Source organism: Garra rufa, chromosome 8, assembly GCF_049309525.1.
Source record: "Garra rufa chromosome 8, GarRuf1.0, whole genome shotgun sequence".
Taxonomy (NCBI): Eukaryota; Metazoa; Chordata; class Actinopteri; order Cypriniformes; family Cyprinidae; genus Garra; species Garra rufa.
In genome coordinates, this window is record NC_133368.1 from 30,389,480 (window position 1) to 30,415,106 (window position 25,627).

General features: G+C 36.1%; 1 protein-coding gene across 1 annotated transcript in view; it reads left to right on the forward strand.

Moving 5' to 3' along the window:
- The window catches only part of ttn.1 (titin, tandem duplicate 1), a 127,974-nt gene that overhangs the window by 24,360 nt on the left and 77,987 nt on the right, over positions 1 to 25,627 (forward strand). Inside the window, exons 42-91 of the mRNA XM_073845072.1 lie at positions 1,014 to 1,241; positions 1,697 to 1,981; positions 2,112 to 2,396; positions 3,391 to 3,681; positions 3,876 to 4,163; positions 4,759 to 4,875; positions 4,978 to 5,251; positions 5,345 to 5,528; positions 5,641 to 5,721; positions 5,827 to 6,094; positions 6,181 to 6,213; positions 6,627 to 6,836; positions 6,933 to 7,010; positions 7,094 to 7,120; positions 7,271 to 7,327; positions 7,429 to 7,473; positions 7,843 to 7,902; positions 8,229 to 8,300; positions 8,666 to 8,728; positions 8,957 to 9,037; positions 9,360 to 9,638; positions 9,835 to 9,936; positions 10,188 to 10,604; positions 10,756 to 10,842; positions 11,689 to 12,345; positions 12,524 to 12,580; positions 12,714 to 12,800; positions 12,980 to 13,066; positions 13,752 to 13,838; positions 14,765 to 14,848; positions 15,494 to 15,538; positions 15,892 to 17,661; positions 18,100 to 18,150; positions 18,244 to 18,642; positions 18,743 to 19,012; positions 19,134 to 19,409; positions 19,488 to 19,627; positions 19,978 to 20,104; positions 20,210 to 20,476; positions 20,719 to 20,985; positions 21,155 to 21,418; positions 21,510 to 21,649; positions 21,746 to 21,872; positions 21,972 to 22,238; positions 22,348 to 22,614; positions 22,946 to 23,212; positions 23,304 to 23,443; positions 23,557 to 23,683; positions 24,109 to 24,251; positions 24,910 to 25,033. Coding sequence (XP_073701173.1) covers positions 1,014 to 1,241; positions 1,697 to 1,981; positions 2,112 to 2,396; positions 3,391 to 3,681; positions 3,876 to 4,163; positions 4,759 to 4,875; positions 4,978 to 5,251; positions 5,345 to 5,528; positions 5,641 to 5,721; positions 5,827 to 6,094; positions 6,181 to 6,213; positions 6,627 to 6,836; positions 6,933 to 7,010; positions 7,094 to 7,120; positions 7,271 to 7,327; positions 7,429 to 7,473; positions 7,843 to 7,902; positions 8,229 to 8,300; positions 8,666 to 8,728; positions 8,957 to 9,037; positions 9,360 to 9,638; positions 9,835 to 9,936; positions 10,188 to 10,604; positions 10,756 to 10,842; positions 11,689 to 12,345; positions 12,524 to 12,580; positions 12,714 to 12,800; positions 12,980 to 13,066; positions 13,752 to 13,838; positions 14,765 to 14,848; positions 15,494 to 15,538; positions 15,892 to 17,661; positions 18,100 to 18,150; positions 18,244 to 18,642; positions 18,743 to 19,012; positions 19,134 to 19,409; positions 19,488 to 19,627; positions 19,978 to 20,104; positions 20,210 to 20,476; positions 20,719 to 20,985; positions 21,155 to 21,418; positions 21,510 to 21,649; positions 21,746 to 21,872; positions 21,972 to 22,238; positions 22,348 to 22,614; positions 22,946 to 23,212; positions 23,304 to 23,443; positions 23,557 to 23,683; positions 24,109 to 24,251; positions 24,910 to 25,033 — 10,449 coding nt within the window. The remainder of the gene's footprint in view (positions 1 to 1,013; positions 1,242 to 1,696; positions 1,982 to 2,111; positions 2,397 to 3,390; positions 3,682 to 3,875; positions 4,164 to 4,758; positions 4,876 to 4,977; positions 5,252 to 5,344; positions 5,529 to 5,640; positions 5,722 to 5,826; positions 6,095 to 6,180; positions 6,214 to 6,626; positions 6,837 to 6,932; positions 7,011 to 7,093; positions 7,121 to 7,270; positions 7,328 to 7,428; positions 7,474 to 7,842; positions 7,903 to 8,228; positions 8,301 to 8,665; positions 8,729 to 8,956; positions 9,038 to 9,359; positions 9,639 to 9,834; positions 9,937 to 10,187; positions 10,605 to 10,755; positions 10,843 to 11,688; positions 12,346 to 12,523; positions 12,581 to 12,713; positions 12,801 to 12,979; positions 13,067 to 13,751; positions 13,839 to 14,764; positions 14,849 to 15,493; positions 15,539 to 15,891; positions 17,662 to 18,099; positions 18,151 to 18,243; positions 18,643 to 18,742; positions 19,013 to 19,133; positions 19,410 to 19,487; positions 19,628 to 19,977; positions 20,105 to 20,209; positions 20,477 to 20,718; positions 20,986 to 21,154; positions 21,419 to 21,509; positions 21,650 to 21,745; positions 21,873 to 21,971; positions 22,239 to 22,347; positions 22,615 to 22,945; positions 23,213 to 23,303; positions 23,444 to 23,556; positions 23,684 to 24,108; positions 24,252 to 24,909; positions 25,034 to 25,627) is intronic.

Consider the following 25,627-nt stretch of genomic DNA (forward strand, 5'->3'; position numbering starts at 1 on the left):
GAAATGGAAGAGATTTAAGAGAAAACTTGTGTTTGGAGGAAACTTAAATGGGAGAGCAACTGCAACATTCTTTGAGAAGGACATCTTGATTTAAAGGATGAATGAGTCAAGGATGGCACACAGATTTGTGGAATTTTTACTGGAATACTTACTTGTCTTGTATCTTGTCTTGATTCTTGGATTTTGCATCAAAATATCCACTCTTATGAAATAACTAGTCTAATAACTCTTGTTGGTCCTTTTTCTTTACCTCTTACAAGGAATGCAGAATTATTATATTATATTATAATATATTATTATGCAGAGTTATATTTAAATAACTTAGACTCTTAGAACATGGACAGAACTGGAAATAACACTTTTCTAATTATATAGGCCTATATATATTTTCTTGGACTAAAGCTTTTCAATCCTCTTCACCTCAGAACCTGCCCACTTTGTGAAGAAGTTGACAGACCTATCTATTCCACTAAACCAAAAACTAAGTCTTGAATGCACATTCACCGGAGCTCCAAAAATGTTTGTCACTTGGTACAAGGATGGCAAACAGCTCTATGCTTCATATCGATACAACACCGAAGTTACATCAAACTCTTGTATCCTGGAGTGTCTGCATGAGTGCAACAATGAGACTACAGGAAGATACTCATGTGAAGTTTCAAACATTTATGGGACGGATATATGTCATGCACAAGTAGTGGCAGTTACAGGTTTGTAATTTTAACTCGTCTCCTGCCTGCCCGTTTTTCAAAGTTCCATACCCATGGATTTTGCCCATGGATATAAAAGGAATAGTTTGATATTGCAACTTTGGACCGCATGTCTCCTGGATTGGTGTAATTTTTGTTCATCATGAAGATTTTTTTTAACCATTATTGAATTATTCAGTTTGGGCTTCTCAGTTTAAATAAAAGAGACCAGTAATTGTAAACGCATAATGGGAGACAACACTTTAATATGTAGGCCTATGTATATTTTCCTGGAGTAAAGCTTTTCAATCCACTTCACCTCAGAACCTGCCCACTTTGTGAAGAAGTTGACAGATCCCTTTATTCCAATGAGCAACATGTTTGTCACCTGGTACAAGGATGGCAAACGGCTCAATGCTTCATATCAGTACAACACCAAAGTTACACCAAACTCCTGTATCCTGGAGTGTCTGCTTGAGTGCAACAATGAGACTACAGGAATATACTCTTGTGGAACTGATATATGTCATGCTCAAGTAGTGTCAGTTAGAGGTTTGCAATTTGTACTGGACTCTTGCCTGCCCATGGATATAAAAGAAATAGTTTGATATTGCAGCGTTGGACCGCATGTCACCTGGAATGGTGTCATTTTTGTTCATCATGGTTTTTACTTTTGGTTGGCAACAATATAGTGTGCTGCTGTGACATTTTGCACGTTCATTGAATTGGCTCAAGTGTTTTAATTCAGGTCTATTTGATTCTATATTAAGGCTACAATGGGAGCTGGCATGTTTTTGAGTGCTTGTTGTTGTGGGATATTGATCAACTTGGTTTGCATCTGCAAGTTTCCTGAGGCACGCTTGGAAGATATTGCATACTTGAACAAATTTGAGGAGTTGTTTTAAAGAACAATCCGCATGTTTTAAAGGTTGATATGTTGCCTGTTTGTATAGTTCTAATCATTGTTAAGAAAGTAATTTAAATGGATCTGATGATGTTCCTCTTAGAGCCTGCCCGCTTTTTGAAGAAGTTGACAGACATGGCTATCCCACTCAGTCAGAAACTGAGACTTGAGTGTACATTCACTGGAGCACCGAAGATGTTTGTCACATGGTACAAAGATGGAAAGCAACTGTATGCCTCATACAGATACAACACCAGGATCATCGAAAACACTTGCATCTTGGAATGCCTCAATGAATGTAACAATGAAACACCCGGAAAATACTCTTGTGAAGTATCAAATTCCTTTGGCACTGATATCTGTCATGCCAATATAACTACACTTAAAGGTTCGTACCACAGTCTCTAGTTAGTGCATTTGAAAGGCTCTTTACCCTAAAATTAGTGTTGGGTGGAATTCAAGTTGATCCTCTAGCCGAAGACATATTCATGATGCTCATCCAATATTGTTCCTCTTAGGACCTGCTCGTTTTGTGAAGAAGCTCACAAACCAGACTCTTCAATGGGGAGAAAAGTTGAGACTTGAATGTTCCTTCACAGGAGTTGGAAAATTGTTTGTCACATGGTACAAGGATGGCAAACAGGTCTATGCTTCATATAGATGCAACACAAAAGTAACTGGAAACACTTGCATTTTGGAATATCTTCATGAGTGTGATGAGGGAACTCCTGGAAATTATTCTTGCGAGGTTACAAATGAAGATGGATCAGATATTTGTCATGCCCTGGTCACCCTTGCGACAGGTTGGTTAACCGCAGTCAGCTAATTTGAGTGAATTTACAGATCATCCAACTTTCTTTCCATGCTTTCCAATACTATAGCTTTCTTTAATCTTTTTGAGAGCACCTTTCTCTAAAAAATGGCTAAAATTCAACATTAAACACACTGCAGCATTTACAAAGGAAGTATCATTTCAAATGAACAAAAAAATTGAGTTTTTTATAAAAAACAGGGAAAAAAGCTCAAACTTAAAGCCCAATTTAGAGTACACAGTGACTTTCGACAATAGCACTGGTGCAAACACAAGTTAGTGATATTTTAGTACTTATATATGATTACAATATTTAGTAATTAGCTTTTATTTTTATACTTTTTATTTTAATTTTAGTTTTAGTAATTATGTTTTGTTTATTTTTAAGTAATTATTATTTTAGATTTAGTTCTAATATTTGTATTTAGTTTAATTTTAGCTTGATTTCAATTAACAAAAAGCATTGTAGTTTTGGTTAAGAGTAACATTACTAATGGAGGAACAGTTTTGGCTGCTTCATGTAATACACAACTTACACATCTCATTTTAACTCTGTAATATCACATTTAACAGACCTTGAGTAGTCTAATAAGACATTTTAGTGTGCTTTTCTACTATAGAATTCTTTAATCTGCTTTTCATTTAAAAGGTATTTAGTATTGGATTAAAAGCTTTTTATTTCTAGAGGTTAGACTGGAAGGTTAGATTGGAAGTGCCATGGCAGGGGCATTGCAAATGCGAATCGTTTGGTCAAAGGATTGAGAAGACTAATACGAGAGATTGCAAAATTTAAAGTGTGGACAAAACTGCACGCCTAGCTATTCTGAAAGCAGAAAAGACAGATGCTTGTCTTGCCATGCAAGCAAAGAACTTGATATGAAAAAAGAAAACAACAACAACAACACACGTGTTTCATTAAACTCTTTGTGATATGTATTTTGATTTAATATCTGACCTTGTGTGTGTGTAATGTGTTTTGTTTTCAGAGCGCAAAATTCCACCAACTTTCACTAAGAAACCCTCAGAGCACGTTGAGGATGCCGAGGGAAAATTGGTGAAGCTTGAGAGTCGAGTATCTGGGTCACAGCCTCTGTCTTTAAGCTGGTATAAAGATGACAGGGAAATCGACACATCTGACATCTATGACATTTCCTTCAAGAGCAACACGGCTGTGATGTGTCTCAAGAATGCCTCAGTCACAGACAGTGGCGTTTATACATGCAGCGCTTCTAATGAAGTTGGGACTGCCTCCTTCCAGGTGGTGGTTAATATCACAGGTAGATACTATTGTCTTACTGCATGATTCTTATTTTTCTTGCCAAATTTCTTTTTCTTCTTTGCATGGTAATTGTGTTTCTACAATATGTATTACATGCTGCTTTCTGTTACAATGCATAAACATGACCTCCCCTACTTTTCACAGAAAAACACAGGTAAAAATACTGAAATTGTTCAATTTTTTAATATCTAGAGCAAAAAAGGCCACCGACTTTTGACATTCCCCTTAAACCACTGACAGTGAGTGAGGGAGAAAGACTAAACCTTAGCTGCCATGTCTCCGGGTCTGCCCCAATGACGATTCAATGGATGAAGGACAGAAGGGAGGTCACATCCTCTGCTAGCACCAAGATGACATTTGTGGATGGCTCAGCCACCCTGGAGATAAACCAGACATCCAAAACTGATGCTGGAGATTATCTGTGCAAGGCAACCAACAGTGCTGGTAGTGAATTTTCCAAGGCCAAAGTCACAATCAAAGGTAATTAGAAAGCTACTGTAAATCTAACTTTTCTGTAATAATCAAGATATTAATGCAGCTAAATGAATACATATGAACATATTCTTGGTTAGACCTCTTTACATTTAGTTTCATTTTCTACTTTTGGGTGTACTATTCTCAGTACCAAGTAGAGTATAAGCTAATATGTGAATTTCTTATTTCACTGTCATGCATTTCTTTACCATCTTAATGATTTCCACCTCTTGTTGCTCTGTTTCTTACAAAGTTTTATAGTGCAGCACTAAGCTGCAATGTTTTGCTGTGATCTTGACAATATTTTAAGTACATTTGATTTCACATATATATCTGTTCTTAATTCACTAAGGATCTTTTTAGGCATTCATTTTATTTGAATAGCAAAGCTTAAGGCACCGATGCTTATACATACATAACTTGCTAACTAAGGTGCCTGAGTTTGACCTTTGAATTTTATTATTTTTTTTACTTTAGAGTTTGTCACTCTAAAGCACTAAACTCGTTAAAATGCTGAGGTTTGCCAAGTATTCTTATTTAGTTTTCATTCCATTTTTGCATAAGGTACTTAATATGTTGTTACATTGTCGGTATTGCTCAGATAAAGCAGGTGCAGCACCTGCAACAGCACCGGCAGCCCCCACAGCACCTCAGACAGTTAAAAAACTGGATAACTTGTTCTTCATTGAGGAGCCCAAGAGCATTCATATTGTTGAGAGTAAGTTGCTGCGTTCTGCTTAAAAAGTGTAGATATGTATTTTTAGGATTAGTGTTAAATGTTGAATTACATGATAAAATCACATCATATTCTGGATTACAGAGGGTACAGCTACCTTCATTGCTAAAGTTGGTGGTGATCCCATTCCCAATGTGAAATGGATGAAGGGCAAATGGAGGCAGATGACCCACGGTGGTCGCGTCAACATTCAACAAAAAGGCCAAGAGGCCAAGTTGGAGATCAAAGAGGTGACCAAATCTGACTCTGGTCAGTACAGATGTGTTGCCTCAAACAAACATGGAGAAATTGAGTGCAGCACAGACTTGAATGTTGATCAGAAGAAAGACTCTGGACCGGAGGTGGTCAAACTGAAGAAGTGAGTCAGAAATTGTGATTTTCCTTTCCAGAAAAGGTCAAAATCACAATGCTGTAATGATTATAACCTTGCAATCTTTTTTGTTACGTTCAGGACTCCATCAAAGCAGAAAAGTCCAAAGGAAGAGAAAGACATTGACATTGTTGAGTTGCTAAGAAATGTAGATCCAAAAGAGTATGAGAAATATGCTCGCATGTATGGAATCACAGACTTCCGGGGACTTCTTCAAGCTATTGAGTTCCTGAAAAAGGAGAAGGGTGAAGAAAGTGGAAGACCGGTGAATAAATCTAAATTGTTTTGTCTTAATAGATAATCCAAATCTTGTGTTTTCCTACACCTTGAGCCCTACAACAAATGGCTTTAATCAGTGCCCTTGTTTTCTAAATCAGGAAAGTGAACATGGAAGAGAGTATGATGAGGATTTGGCTAAGCTTGTGTCTGATTTGCAGAGGAGAATGGAACACAGTGAAGTATGTTCCTTCTTTGGGACGTTGAAGAACTTCAATATTCAGACTTATTTTTTATCAGATGCATGTTGATGACTTGTATGATGTATGATTATTTTGTTTTTCCAGCCTGTTACCCTGCTTAAAGACATCACAGATCAGACAACACAAGTTAACAAAGAGGCAGTGTTTGAGTGTGAGATAAAAATCAACTATCCAGAAATTACACTGTCTTGGTATAAAGATACACAGAAGCTAGAAACTAGCGATAAGTACGACATTAAACTCGTGGGCGACCGTCAGATATTGAAGATCAAGAACTGTCAGCCCAGTGACCAAGGAAATTACCGTGTGGTTTGCGGGCCACATATATCCAGTGCCAGACTGACAGTGTTCGGTAAGTCCATTTTAAAGACCTTGTATTGTGCATTCAAATTTTGTACTTATACTGAATTGAGGCACATTTACCTCAATATTCTACAGAGAGTCAAGAACATGTGCAGAAACCATCACCTGGTAAGAGGGTAGAATTGCATTGTAGTGCAGTGTTTACTGACACATATTATAGATTTATGGTTTACACCATGTTTTACTAGTACGCTTCAGCTATAAGAAATTAAATTATCAGAATGAGTAAGAGGGCCACATAGATTGCCCAATTATGTAAGGAAATTAGTAACCTCTTGTTTCTCTGCCTACTAGCAAATGCTAAGCATTTGTTTGTTTTTCCTCTTAGTGCTTTACAATTGCTTGGCTATAGTGGTGTTGATTTGTGTACCAACAAAGTGTTGGATTAAACACAAACTCTGTGCGCTTAAAAGCACATTTACATTTCTTCTTATTTCTTTCCCCTTTTCCTTTTTTCATATTATTATTTTTATTTTGTTGAAATTTTGAGATAATTAACCATTCTTTTATATTATTTCTAGCTGATCAAATTCAATTCACCAAGCGCATTCAAAATATTGTGGTGAATGAACGTCAGTCTGCCACTTTTGAGTGTGAGTTGTCTTTTGACAATGCGGTTGTCACCTGGTATAAAGATGCATGGGAGCTTAAAGAGAGCCCGAAATATACCTTCAGGTGTGAGGGACGAAGGCACTTTATGATCATCCGTAATGTAACATCTGATGATGAAGGTGTGTACATTAGTCCTAATGCACTACTTAGTAGCTTAATATAAATATGCAATTAAAAAGATTTAAACTAAATTAACTTCACTGAAAATCTTTCAGGCGTGTACTCTGTGATTGCGCGCCTGGAGCCCGTTGGTGAAACTAAAAGTACAGCTGAGCTTTATCTGTCAGGAAAAGGTAAAATCTACAGCAGCATTACTTTGTGGCTTGTTTAGTACAGTTTAGTGAACAGCAATTATATTATATATCTTTTTTTGCAGAATTTGAACTAAGAACGCGTTCTTTTGGTAAGTGTTTTGTTATGCACTAAATAGTTTCTGAGGAATAACCATCTCTAATTTCCCAACTCATTTCTTTATAAATTTTGTAAAATGTAAAACTTTTAAAAAAATACATACAAATTAATAAATAAATTAAATTAATCTCAACCTATCCAGATGTTCCTGATACGTCGATGCATGTGCCAGATGTGACATCTGTGATTAGTTTAAAAGGTAAGACTAAAACAAATTTCAAAAAATAAATAAATAGAAGACCATGAGGTCCTACAGTTTCACTTTAACTTATGATATAATTGTTACCTTTTGTTTAAAAGATGAATCCTCAGAATTTCATTATCAAGAGAAGTTTGAAATAACAGGTACAATTTTAAATTATAAATAATTTATAATGTTTCTTAACCTTTAATATGTGAATTTGGTGAGTACACTAAAAGACTAAAAACTGAAAGTGTCCATCATGTCAACTCCCAAATGCATCGATTAACTAATCATTACCACCTTACCATTTATCTCACCCTGATATCATCTAAAGTGGATGTTTTATTAAAACACAACTAATGTAATATGATAATGTTCCAGAGTTAGTGTTTATTTAATGTTCTTTTTTGTTATCGTTGCATTTACACTAACGTCTGAGCTGAACAAGATTTTGTCCAACACCAACAATTACAGAATTGTGTAATTTTTTATTTTTTTAAACTTAAAACAATTTTATTATTGTATGGTAGAGTTTCAGAGCTGGGCGGTTCAGGAGGAGAGTGTTACTTATGAATTCTCTTCACTGCAAGGTACACTGTAGTCTTAGAGTCTTTAACTAAGAGCATAACATTTTGCTCGTCTTATTTGTACAGTATGTGTGTGTGAACTTTTTTCACTCATCTTCATCTTAATTCTTTTTTTACATCATTTTGTCAAAACTATCTTGGTTACTCCTTAAATAAACATCATCACTGCCTATCCCCTTACCTGTCTAACCATTTCCTTCATCATTTTCAATTCAGCATAATTAACATTTTTAATCCACAGGTTTTGTGCTGCAGACTTGGTGTGTGTATGTTTGAAACTGAATTTTGTGTCAATGTTCATGCCTAAGAATGTTCTTGTTTTTCATCAGAATTGAAGAAACCCGTTGAGGAGACCGTAACGAAACAAGTAGTGGAAAGGACAGAGGAGGTGCCTACGAAAGGTATTGAAGGCAAAATGCAAAATGCTTGTGGCATACTTTGCTTATGGCTGTCTTTGATTTATACATGTAAAGCCAACTGCTTTTTTACTCCAGTGAAACACTTACAACATGTTGTCTGTGCTGAACCAAAAAACATTTTTGGTTCTTTCCTTGTCTGGGTGATGTGTTTGTGTATTATTATATGTCACTGTGCAGTTGTTCATCGATAATTGCTTTTTATAATTGGTCTTTGTTGTATGTCCATGAATGTGTTCTTTTAATGCTTGTACAGTCATGCTAAAAGCATGGACGCTTCCGCTACTTAAACTTTGCTTAGGCTTTGCAGTCATATTTTAACAAAGCTAATATCTTTTATGTATCTGAAGTTATGAAGGAACCAGAAGAGAAACCTGAAATATCCTTTGTACAGCCTCAAGTTCCTGAGAAAGGTATTTTTATATCTTTGCTTGAGTATAACATTGTTCCACTGTTTCTTCTTGTGTGTTTATTTTTTACTACCAAAATATTTAAAGCAAATCTGTTTTCCTCTTTGTAAAATGTCTGTTTGTTACCATATAAATTGTGTTTGTGTACTTGCTGTACATGTAGCTCTTTTAGTGTAAAGGTTCATAATTTGCAACTTAATTTTATTTCTATGATGTCATGATATTTTTAAGAACCTGAAGTCAAGAAGCCTGTTGAGGAAAAAGTCCAATCTGTCAAGGTGGCAGAGCAAAAAGAACAACCCACACCCAAAGGTATTTCCAGCAGTATGTGTTTTCAGTGTGTATACCAATTTATATATGTTATATGTACGTTGATTGTATGTATAAATATATTTCTTTTTTCCAGTTCAAATTTATGTTATGTGTATATGTTGATATGTCTGTAACTGTAATTTGCAGTTTCTTCTTGTGTCATTTTCTTGTTAATATGTAAAATATTCTTAATGTCTTGGGATTCAAAATTCTTGTACACAGAAATTGCTGTTGTATAATTTATGTTTGTGTTGTTAGTCTCCTTGAGAACTGATAGCAATATCAGTGTTACTTAAAGATGTTCTAAAACCTACACCCTCAGAGCCTAAACCTCAGGTGCCAGCAGAACCAAAGGCTAAAGTGGCTGAACCAAAGCTTGAGCCAAAAGCTTTACCAAAACCTGAGCCCACCCCTGAGCCAAAGGCTCTACTGAAACCTGAGCCCACACCTGAGCCAAAAGCTCTACCAAAACCTGAGCCCACGCCTGAGCCAAAAGCTCTACCTAAACCTGAGCCCAAGCCTGAGCCAAAAGCTACACCAAAGCCTGAAGCTGAACCTAAGCCTGCAGTTGCAAAGAAAGTTGAGGCACCCTCTGTCAAAGGTATTGTGTGTAATTTAATCATCTGTGATATTTTTTTCTGTGTTTGTTTTGTGAGTCAGCACGTCTGTCTGTCTAAATTTATTGTATTTTGAGTCAACCTTAGAATCAACCTCTTGTTTAACTTAAGAATATAAAGTCTCTGCTTTATATTTTTGGGTTTACGGTATGGTTCTTTGTTTTTGGTGTTCTTTTAAAGCACCTGAAGCTCCAAAAAAGCCAGAAGCTGCACCTCAACCATCCTTATATATTAAAAAAGACGAGGCTTTAACTCCAAAGCCAGACACTACTCAAATAAAAGGTAAATCTCAATAGTTAAGAAGCACAATTATTGAGCATAACTCTTGCAAGGGATCTTAAAATGGTTTGATTTTTGCTTGTTGTCTGTACAAATCTTTGCCACCAAAAATGGTGCTCTTGGAATGCATGTGAAACTCTTGAGAATCTTGACCTTTTAATTGATTCTTTCATTAAATGGGCTTCTGCATTCTAGTTTGAATGCCTGTCTTTTGGTGATACAACACTGTTTAACACATATGTGTTCTTTTGAAGCTTTTGTGGAGATGAAGGAAATAAAAGCACCAAAAGTAAAGGTAGATGGAAAACCAGAGCCTGCACGTGCTGCTGCTGAGCCACCAAAGAAAGAAATCTCTACAAGACTACCAGATGAACCTATCAAAGATCATTTGCCTGTTTACTCTGAACCATCAAGGGTAGAGCCAGCTAGTCAGCTTGAAACTACACAAAGCAAGATTCCTGAGCCAGTCAGAAAACAAACAGTCGAAGCTCCACCAGAGGTTATAGTTGAACCAACAAGAAAACCTCCCCAGGAAGTTTTTAAAGCAGAGGCAGAGCCTTCACCCAAACCTTCAGAGCCACCTAAAACAGATCAAGCTAAAAAGCAAGTGCCATCAAAGAGTGAACCAACCCCTAAAATCAGTGAGCCAGCCCTTCCTCACAAAAAGGAGGGTCGTCCACAGAAAGGTATTATTAGGTCTTCAATATTATGCCCTGCATTAATGGGGTAGTAATCATTACAAACTCTCTTTAAATGTATCTTCTTATCTTACTCTTCTTAATGTGCTGTTCTTTGTCTGGTATTAATTTTACATTTACAAAGTGGTTGAAGTAAAGGCTGCAGAAGTACCATCTGAGAAAAAGCCTGTGACTAAAGCTAAAATGAAGACTGAGATTCCCTCAGCCAAAGGTATGCTCCGTTGGTCATAGGAGATACAAATCTAATTTGTATCTCTGCATTGTTAGATCTGTTTTTATTACAAAAACAGATCTCCCACTATTTAGAGCGTAACCATTATTAACATTTTAATCATAGTTAGCTGAAGAATTATTTTTTATGTTATTAATATATGTGACCCTGGACCACAAAACCAGTCTTAAGTCGCTGGGGTATATTTGTAGCAATAGCCAAAAATACATAGTATGGGTCAAAATTATAGATTTCTCTTTTATGCCAAAAATCATTAGGAAATTAAGTAAAGATCATGTTCCATTAATATTTTTTGTAAAATTCCTACTGTAAACCTATCAAAATGTAATTTTTTATTAGTAATATGCATTGTTAAGAACTTAATTTGGACAACTTTAAAGGTGATTTTCTCAGTATTTTGATTTTTTTGCATCCTCAGATTCCAGATTTTCAAATAGATGTATCTCAGCCAAATATTGTCCTATCCTAACAAACCATATATCAATAGAAAGCTTATTTATTGAGCTGTCATATGTTGTATACATCTCAGTTTTGTAAAATTTTACCTTATGACTGGTTTTGTGGTCCAGGGTCACATATTAATCTGCTCTGGGTTAAATAAGTTTTACCTTCAATAACCCAAGCCAGAGAAAATATTGCATTCTGGGAATGCTGGCAAATTAAAGATTATCCCTTATTTATTTTACAAAAAAATTATCCTTTTTAGCTTAAACTTTAAGATATTTAAATATGAAATACATTCTTTGACGTTGATATGCATGTTTTGTTGAAAATTCTTCTGCCACCGTTGCATGGTGCAATCTTGAAAATATTTCATCTTAAAAGTCTTTGCAGTTTCTGAGAAGAAAACTGACCGATTCCCTCATACATTGGAAGTAACTCAGAAGATTTCCATGGAGAAAATGTTTTTGAAGGAGGAAATTGTGGAAGAGAGTGAAAGCGTGCCTCATCAACCTGAGGAGATTTTGTCTTATGAAGAGCATATTGTAAGGATGGATATAAGAAGAGAATCAGCTGCTGAAGATGTAAAGATAATTGAAACAGAGGTTTCCCAGAAACCAGAACCTTCTTTTGAGCTAATAAAAACAAAAGAGATACCTGAGATAAAATGGTCAAAACAAGAAATGCATATCGAGAAAAAGGAGAGAAAAGTAAAGATTTCCAGTGCTGAAAAGTCTCCAGAAGTTGTGGTGTCACTTGGCATTGAGGCTCCACAGAAAAGGCAAGAAATTATGCCAGATAACAAGAAAACAACTAAAGATATGCCTCTTCAAAAGAGAGATGATACTCCTAGAAAAGAGATGGCCGTTCAGAGAGAAATAGAAGTTCATAAGAAAGAGTCTATTCACTTACAGCAGTCTGTTCATGAAAACAAGCAATCACAAGAGGAAACCCCTCAGAAATTACCAGAGACAACACCAATAGTAAAACCAGAAGAAAATGGAACTATGTTGAAAGAAGTGCGTAAAGCACCTGAAAGAGGTAAACCTCGCAGTCTTCAGCAAATGCCTTGATTGGTATATTGCAATCTTACTTGAATTGTTTACCTTCAGGTATTTGCCAAAAAGGCAACTGTGATTTACTTTGTCTTTGTAAGTCATGTGCTTGCATGTTCCTCTTTAGTTTCTTGTATCTTGAATATCTTATAATTCTTAATTAGACGTGAAGACCCAGGCTGTTACAACTCCTGTGTCAGCAGTTGTTTCTCCTGCAAAAGGTACTCAAAGGATGGCTGGGAGATTTGGTGCTATTACTCTTCAGTTCTTAGTTTAGTGTGTGATCTGTATGCTCATCTGTAAATGTTCATAGTCTATTTCTTCATTGTGATCATGGCTTACTTTTATTTAAAGAACCAGAATTAGTGAAGAAACCTGAACCAGAAGTCCCAAAGCCAACTGTGGCTCCAGCTGAACAGAAAATATCACCTCCATCAAAAGGTATACAGCAAAACTGGAAGAATCTTTTCTGATATAAAAATCAGTCTTTGATATGTTTGTTTCTTTTGTATCTTCTTTTGTCATCATGTTTAAATATTCTTTGACCAGTCCAGTTACACCTTATTCCACATGTGGCTTTATTATTTTTAAATGTGATTATGGTATTGTTTTAATTAAAGAGCCAACTGTTGAAAAGAAACCAGTTCCTGAAGTACCAAAGCCAACTGTGGCTCCAGTTGAAAGGAAAACATTGCCTCCTTCAAAAGGTATTCAAAGTCACACTGTGGTAGAACTTTTTATGGTCTGTTTGTCAGTCTTTGGTATGTGTTTGCTTGTTTTGTTAGTCTAATCTTTTTCTGTGCTCATCTTTACATATTCTTTGTCCAGTCAAAATAACATCTTTTTGATTGGTTATTCTTGCTTGTGATTATGGCATTGTATTATTTAAAGTGCCAACTGTCGAAAAGAAACCAGTTCCTGAAGTCTCAAAGCCAACTGTGGCTCCAGTAGAACAGAAAATAGTATCTCCTCCAAAAGGTATATAAAGCAAACAATTTTCTGGTCAATATTCTTTGGAATGATTGTTTGTTCTTATTTGTGTTTGTCTTTAAATGTTTCTTGTCCAGTCAAATGACGTCTTATTCCACAATTGTCTTCACTATTTTTGGTTGTGATTATGGTATTGTTTTTTTAAAGAACCAACTGTTGAAAAGAAACCAGTTCCTGACGCACCAAAGCCAACTGTGGCCCCAGTAGAACAGAAAGTAGTATCTCCTCCAAAAGGTATAAAAATCAAACATTTTTTGCTGGTCTATAGTCTTTCAAATGATGTGTGATTGTTTGTTCTTATTTGTGTTGTCTTTAAATGTTCCTTGTCCAGTCAAATGCCATCTTATTCCAAAAATTGTCTTCACTATTTTTAGTTGTGATTATGGTATTGTTTTCTTAAAGAACCAACTGTTGAAAAGAAACCAGTTCCTGAAGTCTCAAAGCCAACTGTGGCTCCAGTAGAACAGAAAATAGCATCTCCTCCAAAAGGTATATAAAGCAAACATTTTTTGCTGGTCTATAGTCTTTGGAATGATGTGTAATTGTTTGTTCTTATTTGTGTTTGTCTTTAAACGTTCCTTGTCCAGTCAAATGTCATCTTATTCCACAATTGTCTTTGCTATTTTTGGTTGTGATTATGGTATTGTTTTATTTAAAGAACCAACGGTTGAACAGAAACCAGTTCCTGAAGTCTCAAAGCCAACTGTGGCTCCAGTAGAACAGAAAATAGTATCTCCCCCAAAAGGTATATAAAGCAAACGTTTTTGCTGGACTATAGTCTTTAAAATGATGTTATTGATTGTTCTTATTTGTGTTTGTCTTTAAATGTTGCTTGTCCAGTCAAATGACATCTTATTCCACAACTGTCTTCACTATTTTTGGTTGTGATTATGGTATTGTTTTATTTAAAGAGCCAACTGTTGAAAAGAAGCCAGTTCCTGAAGTACCAAAGCCAGCTGTGGCTCCAGTAGAACAGAAAATAGTATCTCCTCCAAAAGGTATATAAAGCAAACTTTTTTGCTGGAATATAGTCTTTAAAACTATGTGTTATTGTTTGTCCTTATTTGCGTTTGTCTTTAAATGTTCCTTGTCCAGTCAAATAACATCTTATTCCACACTTGTCGTTATTATTTTTGGTTGTGATTATGGTATTGTTTTGTTTAAAGAGCCAACTGTTGAAAGGAAACCAGTTCCTGAAGTACCAAAGCCAACTGTGGCTCCAGCAGAACAGAAAATAGTATCTCCTCCAAAAGGTATATAAAGCAAACATTTTTTGCTGGTCTGTAGTCATTGAAATTCTGTGTGACTGTTTGTTCTTATTTGTGTTCTTATAAATGTTCCTTGTCCAGTCAGATAACATCTTTTCCACATTTACTTACTTTTTGGTTGTGATTATGGTATTGTTTTATTTAAAGAGCCAACTGTTGAAAAGAAACCATCTCCTGTGGCACCAGAGCCAACAGCAACTCCAGTTGAAAAGAAAGTCTCTCCTCCCACAGGTAGAGTCTCTGTTTTCATGTCTTCTGTGTCAGTTGTTGTTGTTGGTCTTCCCTTTTGGGTTTTAATGTGTCTCTGTGGTTTTGTCAATTCTACTTTTTAAAGTATCTTTTGAATCTTGTCATGTGATTATGTGTTTGTCTTAAAATACTTACTAACCAGTTTGACATGTTTCTTAACCAAAATTGTGGATGTGAGGTATGTACTTTTGTTTTACACTTTGTGTAAACATTTATCTTAGGTTAGTATGCACATTCATAATTAGAAAATTATTTATGCAAACATTCACCTATTTACTTAGCTTAATTTTATTTCAAACCTTGATGACTTTTTTCTTCGGTGGAACCTTAAGGAAATGTTTAATAGAATGTCAACTGTCTTCTATACAATGAAAGCGGATGGGGAACAAATAAAGACATATGATCTGAGGAACAATTTTAAATTTAAGCTAATTACAGCAAATTTAACAGCCATAGTCACATAATGCTATAAATATTTCATTTTGTATTCCACAAAAGACATAAAGTCATATAAAGGGTTTTGAAAGACACAAGGGGAGTAAAGGATGACGTAATTTAAATTTAAGTGAATTATCCTTCTAACTTGTGCATTGGTACCTGTTTAATCTGAAACGATCTCTGAAACAGATGCAGACAAGGGCCCTGTTACAGCTCCTGGACCTGCTGGCAAAGGTATGTTAATGTGCGAGTTAAATATCACACGCAAACCTTCTAATGTTTGATTATTAAACATATTCAAATCAGTTTTTTCAGGCATCACATTTTACATGTCTGCTTGTTGTTCTGTTTGTTTTGTCTCAATTTTGTTAGCTTTTTTATTGTATTGTTCTTTTTTATTTTTATGCTTTACAGTTCTGTTCACTATTGTTTATCAGGGTTGAGGTTCATTTCATTTTAATTCCAACAATAAAAAAGAACATAGATGACTTGACTTCAACCCTGCTGTGTGATATATGTACAGGTGTCTTATGTCATGCTGATTGTACTGTCCATGTTATGTGATGTTGTGACCTTTATCGCCTCAGAAACAACTAGCACCACACAAGCACTTCTTAAACAAAAGAGTAAAATTCACATCAAGGAAGAGGAAAAACTGGAAATTCCAACCGTAAAGAAAGTAACCAGGAGATCAAAAGAACAACAGGAAGATCATGAAGTTGTATCACTTAAGAAAGTTAGCAAGATTCAGCATGAAGAACCACCAACAGAAGAGGGACCACTTCTCCGGAAAGTTGAGAAAGCTGAAAAAGTTGGAGAGGAGATGGTATATTCAAAGGCTGTTACAGAAATCAAACTCACCAGCAGCTATGAAGTCACAGAAGATACTTGGTCATATGAAACTGCTACAAGAACAGAGAAAATACCTAAAGCAGAGGAAAAGAAGACCGAACAATACAAAGATGAGAGAGATGAGAAAGAGATTACTCCTGATATAGGTGAAAGAGAAGTAGAAGATAAGGGTAAACAAGGAAGTAAAATTCCAGTGGAAGATGAACCTAAGATACCTCTAAGAAAGGTAACAAAGTCGATATCAACTGAGAAAGAACAGGAAGCTGTCAAATTAAAACCTGTTGAGAAGTTAGATAAAGCTATTGTAGGTCCAAAGAAAGACAGCAACATAGACAAGAGCAAAGATAGTATTGCTGTGCCAAAACACGAAAGGCTTATAAAGGATGAGCCTGTTTCAAAGAAGAAAATCGATGTGATACCTGCAGATCAAAAAACTAAAGAACCCATAATTTCAAAACCTGTTGTGGCTAAAGATGAAATCTCTAAAGAACCTGAGAAATTTCCAAAGAAAGCAAAGACAATTCTACCAGACGATGAGAAGCCAGAAACTGTTGCTTTGAAACCAGTTTCCAAAGAAGCTCATGCTGATGTAAGCTCTGAAATGGTTCCTCAAAAGCAAACTGAGAAAAAGTCTGTGGACATTAAGCATCCAGAGAGTCCGGAAACAACACACATCTTGAAGGAACCTCAAATCCAGGTAAAAGAACCAGGTACAAGGGAAGAGCCTGAAAACATCAAAAAGCTAGAGACACCCCATACTACTATCCAAGAAAAGACACAAGAAGATTCAAAAGAAGAGGGGAAGGGAATAACTAAAAAACGAAGAATTACTCCAAAGGATGAAGCGAAAAAAGAAGAGGTAGTGCTGAAACCTGTAGAAGGAAAAAGAATTGCAGAGAAAACTCCTTCACCAAAGGTAGATAAACCTAGTCCTCAAGTCACTCCACTGACTAAAAAGAGTCCCAAAGAGGATGATAAACCAGCATTGACAACAAAAATTCTTTCACCAAAAGAAAAAGAGAGAAAAGAGGAAATATCATTAAAGCCTACAGAACCTGCAGAGCTAAAAAAGACTCCTTCACCAAGAGCAGAGATACCAAAACTTAAACCCACTGAATCTATTCCAATGGGAAGAAAGCCAAGTGCAAAATCACCCAAGCAGATTTCACCAAAAGATTCACTCGAGTCTGTAATTCTGAAGAAGGTCTCAAAGACAGTCTCTCCCAAAGAAGAAAAGACTACTCAGGAACCTTCTTTAAAAACGACTGAAGACAAACTGCCAGTGGCAAAGGAGTTGTCTCCTAGTGTTCTGCATTTACAAATGATTCCTACACAGCAAGAAGAGGTAGTATATGAACAAGAGCAGGAGGTTGTGGATGGTGAAGAAGAAGATGAAGAAGCTTGGGGATGGGAACTGACTCCGAGGGACAGTTATGGATCTGAAACCTTTGATGACACCTTGGAGGATGGAGCTGTTGAAACCCCAGGAATGGGTGACAAGAAAGGTGAGACAGTGGCACCAAAAGCTCACCTTGTGGTATTTTGTGGATCCTTACAGTCTTTCCAAATAATATCAACTCAACTCATCATCCATTATTACCCTTTAACAAGTGTTCGGTTGTCTTTGATGTTGTGTGTCCATCGTTTGAATTATTTATTCCTTCATTCTTGGTTCATCAAACCCTCTTGATAAAATGTTGTGTGTCAGTGAAGTCCTGTTCTGTCATGTAACTGTTTGTCAGTGTCATTTTCATTCCTTCGTCTTGATTCGTCCTTATCGTTGTGGGTGTTGTTTGTCTTTGGCTGTTTTTCAAACTTGTGTTATTGTCATTAATATGCTCACATGTAATAATCCAGTGTGTATCATTTAATCAATCATCTCAGACCCTTTGAAGTTCTACCATTTCAAGCCTTGCTTAATAGTCTAACAATATTTGAAACAGATGGAAAACCAAAAGAGGAACCAGCTCCAGGCAGAGGCAGAGGACTAAGACGTACGTCCATAATATACAGTACATTCGTAATATATTAATAATTTATAATGGTGAAACTTTTGAATGATCAGAAATTTAACATTTTTATTGTAGCAAGACAAACTCCATCTCCTGGTGATGGTGGACGGGGTAGAGGGCTGAAACCTGGTGGTGGAGGTGACAAGCCTCCAGGAGACTCACCATTTGGTTTCCAACTCAAAGCTGTCCCCTTGAAGTTTGTGAAGGAGCTCCAGGACATTGTGTTACAGGAGGCTGAGTCCATTGGCTCCTCTGCTATATTTGAGTGCCAGATCTCTCCATCTACTGCTATCACCACCTGGATGAAAGATGGAAGCAATCTGAGGGAGAGTCCAAAGCACAAATTCACATCTGATGGCAAAGACCGCAAACTGCAAATCATTGATGTGCAGCTTTCAGACACTGGGGAGTACACATGTGTTGCAAAGCTTGGCAACAAGGAGAAGACCTCAACAGCTAAACTTGTTGTTGAAGGTATTTGTGACTGCTATTCTTAAGGCATCCTTTCTATTCAAGTTAATGTTAATATGTTGGTACTAATAATTGTATGCATTTTTTCTATCACTTCATATAGAATTACCTGTGAAATTCACAAAGAATCTGGAAGAAGAAACCTCCGTGCTTAAGGGACAGCCAATGTATTTGACCTGTGAGTTGAGCAAAGACAGAAATGTGGTCTGGAAGAAGAACGGAAAAGAGATAAAGGAAATTCCTGGCAAACTTCAAATCAATATTATTGGGCTACAGCATGCCATCACAATCCAGGACGCGAACGAAGATGATGCTGGTGTTTACACATGCGAGTGTGAAAACATCCAAACTCAAACTACCGTCAAGGTTATTGGTATGTATTTGATTTTTTTAACCTTCACACCTACAGATTGATAGATGTTTCTGTGTCTTCTTTGGAGACACTTTTAAATTTAGAGCCGCTCTGTGAATTTACCCATGTATGTATTCAACAGAAATCGTTAGAGACTGGTTAGTGAAACCTTTGCGGGATCAGCATGTGAAACCCAAGGCCACTGCTACATTCAAAGGCGAGCTCTTCAAGGACACCCCTAACTGGAAGTGGTACAAGGGTAATGATGAAATCCCTAATGAACCTACAGATAAGACTGAGGTGAAGAAGGAGGGTAAAGAAATCACTCTTACAATCAAAAATGCCCAGTCTGATGACGTTGCTGAGTACACTGTGGAGGTTGAAGGCCGCAGATATGCAGCAAAACTAACACTTGGAGGTTTGTTTAAAATCCATTGATTTCTGCTTATATTACCATCTGAACATGTTATGTATAAACCTTTTCATCTCTATCCAGAACGTGAAGCTGAGATCTTGAAGCCTCTTGCTAGTGTGGAGGTTGTTGAGAAAACCGAGGCCAACTTCGAAACTGAAATTTCAGAGGATGATGTGCCTGGAGAATGGAAACTTCAAGGACAAGTTCTGACAAGATCACCAGTAAGACCTTATTCAAACCCCTTGTTCAAACTTGAAAACTTTGGCTTCCCAGGCTACAAGCTAGTCAAAATTTAAGTAGCTAAATAACCACTCTACCGATTTGGAGATGTAGTCAAAAAAATATGTAAAGGGTGATGTCTTTTTAGATGATTTAGGTCAGTTTTATAACTAAAACATCCTTTATTTGTCTCACACAACAGGTCTTTGCAAAAAAAACTTTCTACTGAAAATTGTAATCACATTATAGCAGTGCTAGTTATAGTTAGTCTTTCCACAACAGTATTAATACAGGTATGTAATTTCTTATAGCTTGTTGTTCAAACATTTTGCTAAATTTTCTTCTGTTTTAGACATGTGACATCAGATCTGAGGGAACAAAGCGATTCCTTACTATCAAAAATGTTCAGCTTGATCAAGCTGGTGAAGTTTCATACCAAGCTCTGAATGCTGTGACAAGTGCTATGCTCACAGTAAAAGGTAAGAGAACAAATACTGTTATTTTTAAAGGATAAGAAATAGTAAATTCAAATCTACAAATGCAAATAAGTAACGATATGGATAATGTTCATTCATACCTACCAGAGTTGGATATGGAGTTCACAGTCCCTTTGAAGGACGTTACTGTGCCTGAAAAAAAACAGGCAAAGTTTGAGTGCTCCATCAATAAGGATGTGCCTAAAGTGATTTGGTTTAAGGGTTCTGATATTATTACACAAGGAAATAAGTATGAAATCATTGATGATGGAAAGAAACACATACTCATTATAAATAACTGTGGCTTTGAGGATGAGGGTGAATACAATATTGAGGTCTTGGGCAAATCATCAAAAGCAAAACTGATGGTAGAGGGTAAGTCTTGGTTATCATCTTGGTTAGTGAAGTGTTGGTCACAGTGCTTTCTGACAAAATTTAACAAGGGTGTTTATTAATGAGTAGTCTAACAAATAGAAAATAGTAAACAACACAGTTGATAATAAATTCACTTTTTCTAATAAATTCACTAATAAATTCCTTGGTTTTCAAGTTATTATTATTAATATACATTTATTGCGCAAATAGTCAACTTGTTATGCACTGAACAAATGTCATAGGTATGAGGCTGAACTTCATCTCAACACTAAAGGACCTAACTGTGAAGGAAGGTAGAACAGCTGTATTTGAGTTTGAGCTCTCTCATGAGAATGTCGAAGTGACATGGTACAAAAATGAAATAAAAGTGCACCCGAGCAGAACCGTGTTCACCGGCGTGGTGGGAAGGAAACATACACTAGAAATTAAGGAAGTATCACTAGATGATACTTGCCAAATAAAAGCAGAGGCTAAAGGAATATCAACAATGGCTAAGCTGCTGATAATAGGTAATTTTACCTTTATTCCACCATTTATTTGGTCAGCTCCATCAGTCCTTGCCCTTCCCCTCCTCACTGTCTCATTTTTGCATTTTTAACAAAAATATGTTATTTTATGTAGATTACTACTCATATTTTAGTTTCTGAATATTATTAACACGGCAACCTGTTTTTACAGAGGGTGATGCATTTTTCACCACCAAGTTACAAGATTACACCGCAGTCGAGAAAGATGAAGTCACATTTGACTGCGAGCTCAGTAGAGATGTTCCTGTGAAATGGTTCAAGGAAGAAATTGAAATTAAAGCCTCCAAGATGGTGACCATGAAAGTTGAAGGCAAACGAAGAATCCTCAGTCTAAAGAAAGTTGAGAACAAAGACAAAGGATTATATGTTTGCGACTGTGGAACAGACAAGACTTCGGCCAACTTGAACATTGAAGGTCAGTAATTAAGGTTATATTCCTAAAACGTAAAAACACTGCAATCTTTAAGAGGTTAATTTTGTTTTAAATAAAATCCATTTAATTCCAGCTCGTGACATCAAAGTGGTGCGACCCATGTATGGTGTTGAGGTCTTTGATGGTGAGACAGCTCGCTTTGAGGTGGAAATCTCTGAAGATGATGTCCATGGCCAATGGAAACTGAAGGATGAAGTCTTATCCTCTTCACCTGTGAGCACAGTTGCATCAATAAATGCAATAAACATATTGCACAAATATCTAGCAATGTACTTAATGTTTTTTTTTTCTCGTGCTGTTTGTTAACAGGATGTTGAAATTATTGAAGATGGTGCAAAACACACATTAACACTCTACAACTGCAAAGTGTCCCAATCTGGAGAGATGGTCTTTCAGGGAGCGAATGCTAAGTGTTCTGCAAATCTTAAAGTGAAAGGTATTTAAACTTTGAATAAAAAAACTTGAATATAAAAATTAAAGTTAATAAAAATGTCTACAACTTTGTCTAATCTAAACTTTATGTCCTTTGTTTTAGATTTGCCTATTTCTTTTGTCATGCCTTTGACCGATGTACAAGTCTATGAGAAAGATGATGCAAGATTTGAAATTGAAATGTCAAGAGAGGCTAAGGTCGTCCGTTGGCTAAAAGGATCTCAGGAGTTGATTACTGATGAAAAGTTTGAAATCTTCGCAGAAGGAAAAAGACACACTTTAGTGGTCAAATCTGCTGCATATGAGGATGAGGCTAAGTACATATTTGAGGCTGAGGACAAGAGGACATCTGCCAAACTTGTTATTCAGGGTAATGAAACAACTGTTTAACAAATTATGTGCGATATATGATGCACAGTAATCACATTTTCAGTCTAGTTTGCCAATTTGTTCTGATCTACATTTATCGTTCTACTCAGGTATCCGTCTTGAGTTTGTCAAACCCATTAAAGATGTCACCGTTAAAGAGCGTGAGACTGCAGAATTCAAAATTGAGCTCTCTCATGAGAAGATTCAAGTCACCTGGTACAAGAATGACGTGCGTTTGCATCCAAGCAAAGTGGTGCACATGTCCGAGGATGGCAAGATCCATACTCTGTCCTTCAAGGAGGTGTCTATTGATGACACTTCTCTAATTAAAGTTGAGGCACTTGGAAAAAGCTCTGAAGCAATGCTCACTGTGCTCGGTAAGTGTTTTGTAATACATTTTTATGACTTTAGTATAATTGACCATTGTTCTTGACTACATTGGTGCTGCTTTCATGTCTATTGTATTCTTCTGTATTCTCTCTTTTTATAACAATACAAGTTACAAGTAACTTTACTTGCAAACTTTAGAAATGCCATTTAAGGAGTTTCAGAATTAATTTGATGGTAAACAGAGGAAGCTAAATATGTTGGCTAAGTAGTCCATAGAAAAATTATCCTTGTGTTCATTTTTAGTGTATTACGTACAGGGACATTACTGTATATCGGTAGATCATGTTGTAAACTTCATGTCCTCCTCTATATCAACAGAGGGAGATGCTTACTTCACCACCAAGTTGCAGGACTACACTGCAGTTGAGAAGGATGAGGTTGTCCTGATGTGCGAAGTGAGCAAATCATCTTCTCAGGTGAAATGGTTCAAAGACGGCAATGAGATCACTCCCTCTAAGAACATCCTCTTCAAGGCTGATGGAAAGAAACGTATCCTGACAGTAAAGAAGGCAGAGAAGGCCAACATTGGTGAATATGTGTGCGACTGTGGCTCTGACAAAACAGCAGCCAAACTCAACATTGAAGGTGTGTATCTTTTTTATGTATTTTATGTTTGTTTTATTAATCCATATTGATAAAATGACTATAACTGTCTCTCCTCCCCTGTTCTTTGCAGAACGTGATATCAAGATTGTCCGTCCTCTGTACAGTGTGGAGGTCACAGAGACAGAGACTGCTCGCTTTGAGACAGAAATCTCTGAGGAGGATGTTCATGGAAACTGGAAACTCAAAGGAGAAGCCCTTCACCAATCTGCTGTAAGGGTTTCCTGCAATGCATGTTTTTATATATACAGTATATATTTTATACATATTGTTTTCATATTATGTCAATAAGTTCAGCTCTAAATAAATGTGTTTGTCTCACTCAGGACTGTGAAATTAAGGAGGAAGCCACCAAGCACATGCTTATCCTTTACAATGTTCGCATGGATATGGCTGGTAGTGTGGACTTCAGTGCTGCTAATGCTAAATCAACTGCTCAGCTCAGAGTTAAAGGTGAGAAACCTCATAATTAAATTAAAAAATAGCCAACACTTTTCTCTGTAACAAATTAGTTTTTTATACTTCATAATTTAAGCTTTTGATAGAGCTTTTTGTAACCTTTTTTACATTGGTAACAAGCCAACCTGCATTCTTGTTTCACTGAAAAAATATTGAGTGACAGTAACAGATAACTTAGTAGTCAACAGCCAATCAGGGCTCGAGACTATTTTAGAAGCCCCATACCTTATCAGGAGAGGGTAGGGGTGATTGGCAGAGCTAAAACATGCCTCCTAGTTTATCTAACCACAGGCAGTGCTGGGAATCTCAATATGCTAATGATATTGGATCCTTGTAACTAGTGATAGAGGACAATGAGAAATTGCAGTAGTAGGATTGTCTCTTGTTATTATTAAGGATGTCCGTTTCCTCCTCTAAAGCACGCACAATTGGCCTCCTGCGACCTCTCCGGGATGTCACTGTCACTGCTGGAGAGACTGCCACCTTTGACTGTGAGCTCTCATATGAAGATATTCCAGTTGAATGGTTCGTTGGCTCAACAAAGATGGAGCCAAGTGATAGGGTAAGATTTTTTGTTTTAGATCTTGCTAGATTTAATCATTAATGTCAGTATCATCAATTTAGTTTTGTTCCTGTCTGAATTTTTAAGATTTCATTGTGATTCACTGTAACTTCAGCTGTAATTTTGGAAAAAAATTACAATAGACTATAGGTTAACTATACAGTATACACACAGGTATATTTTGTTATCCTAGGATGACAATTCCCAGTGAAGTCTTTATACAAGTATTTTCTGCATATAAGGACTTCCTGCAGTACTTGCTCAAAGTTTTGAGATAACACTGGGCCATTCTGCCCTGTAGGCGCCCGTCTGGTTATTTTTAACTGCTTCAAGTGTTGTTGAAGTGGTGGTATAGTGAACCTTATAATCATTTAGACATTTGATAAAATATATCTCTTTAATTTTAATGTTTGGCTCAAAAAATATGCTTCTCATGTAATTATCACATATATACACTCTTAAAAATAAAGGTGCTTAAAAGGTTCTTCACAGCGATGCCATAGAAGAACCATTTTTGGTTCCACAAAGACCTATTCAGACAAAGGTTCTTTAAAGAACCATCTCTTTCTTACCTTTTTATTATCTGAAGAACCACAAAGAACCTTTTGGGAAAACAGAAAGGTTCTTCAAATGTTAAAGGTTGCCACATTGTGTTCAGGTGGTCACCAGAGCAGAAGGAAGACTGCATTCTCTGACTCTAAGAGATGTCAAGATGGAAGAGGCTGGGGAAGTGAAACTTACTGCAAAGGACTTTGTGACCCAGGCCAAACTTACTGTGAACGGTAAGTTTTTGAAATAAAGAAAGATTTTTAAAATAAAGAAATAAACTTTAAAATAAATTTTGAAATAAATAAAAATGTTATTGTAGTATCATTGGTTTATAGTTTTATTCATGTTTATTGCAGTATATTTTATTTTTAAGTTTATATATATATATATATATATATATATATATATATATATATATATATATATATATATGTGTGTGACCCTGGACCACAAAAACAGTCTTAAGTCGCTGGGGTATATTTGTAGCAATAGCCAAAAATACATTGCATGGGTCAAAATTTTTGATTTTCTTTTATGCCAAAATCATTAAGAAATTAAGTAAAGTTCATGTTCCATGAAGATTTTTTGTAAAATTCCTACTGTAAACATATCAAAATGTAATTTTTGATTTGTAATATGCATTGTTAAGAACCTAATTTGGACAACTTTAAAGGGGATTTTCTCAGTTTTTTTTTTTTTTTTTTGCATCCTCAGATTTCTGATTTCAAATAGATGCATCTCAGCCAAATATTTTCCTATCCTAACAAACCATACATCAATAAAAAGCTTATTATTGAGCTTTCATATGATGAATCTCAGTTTTGTCA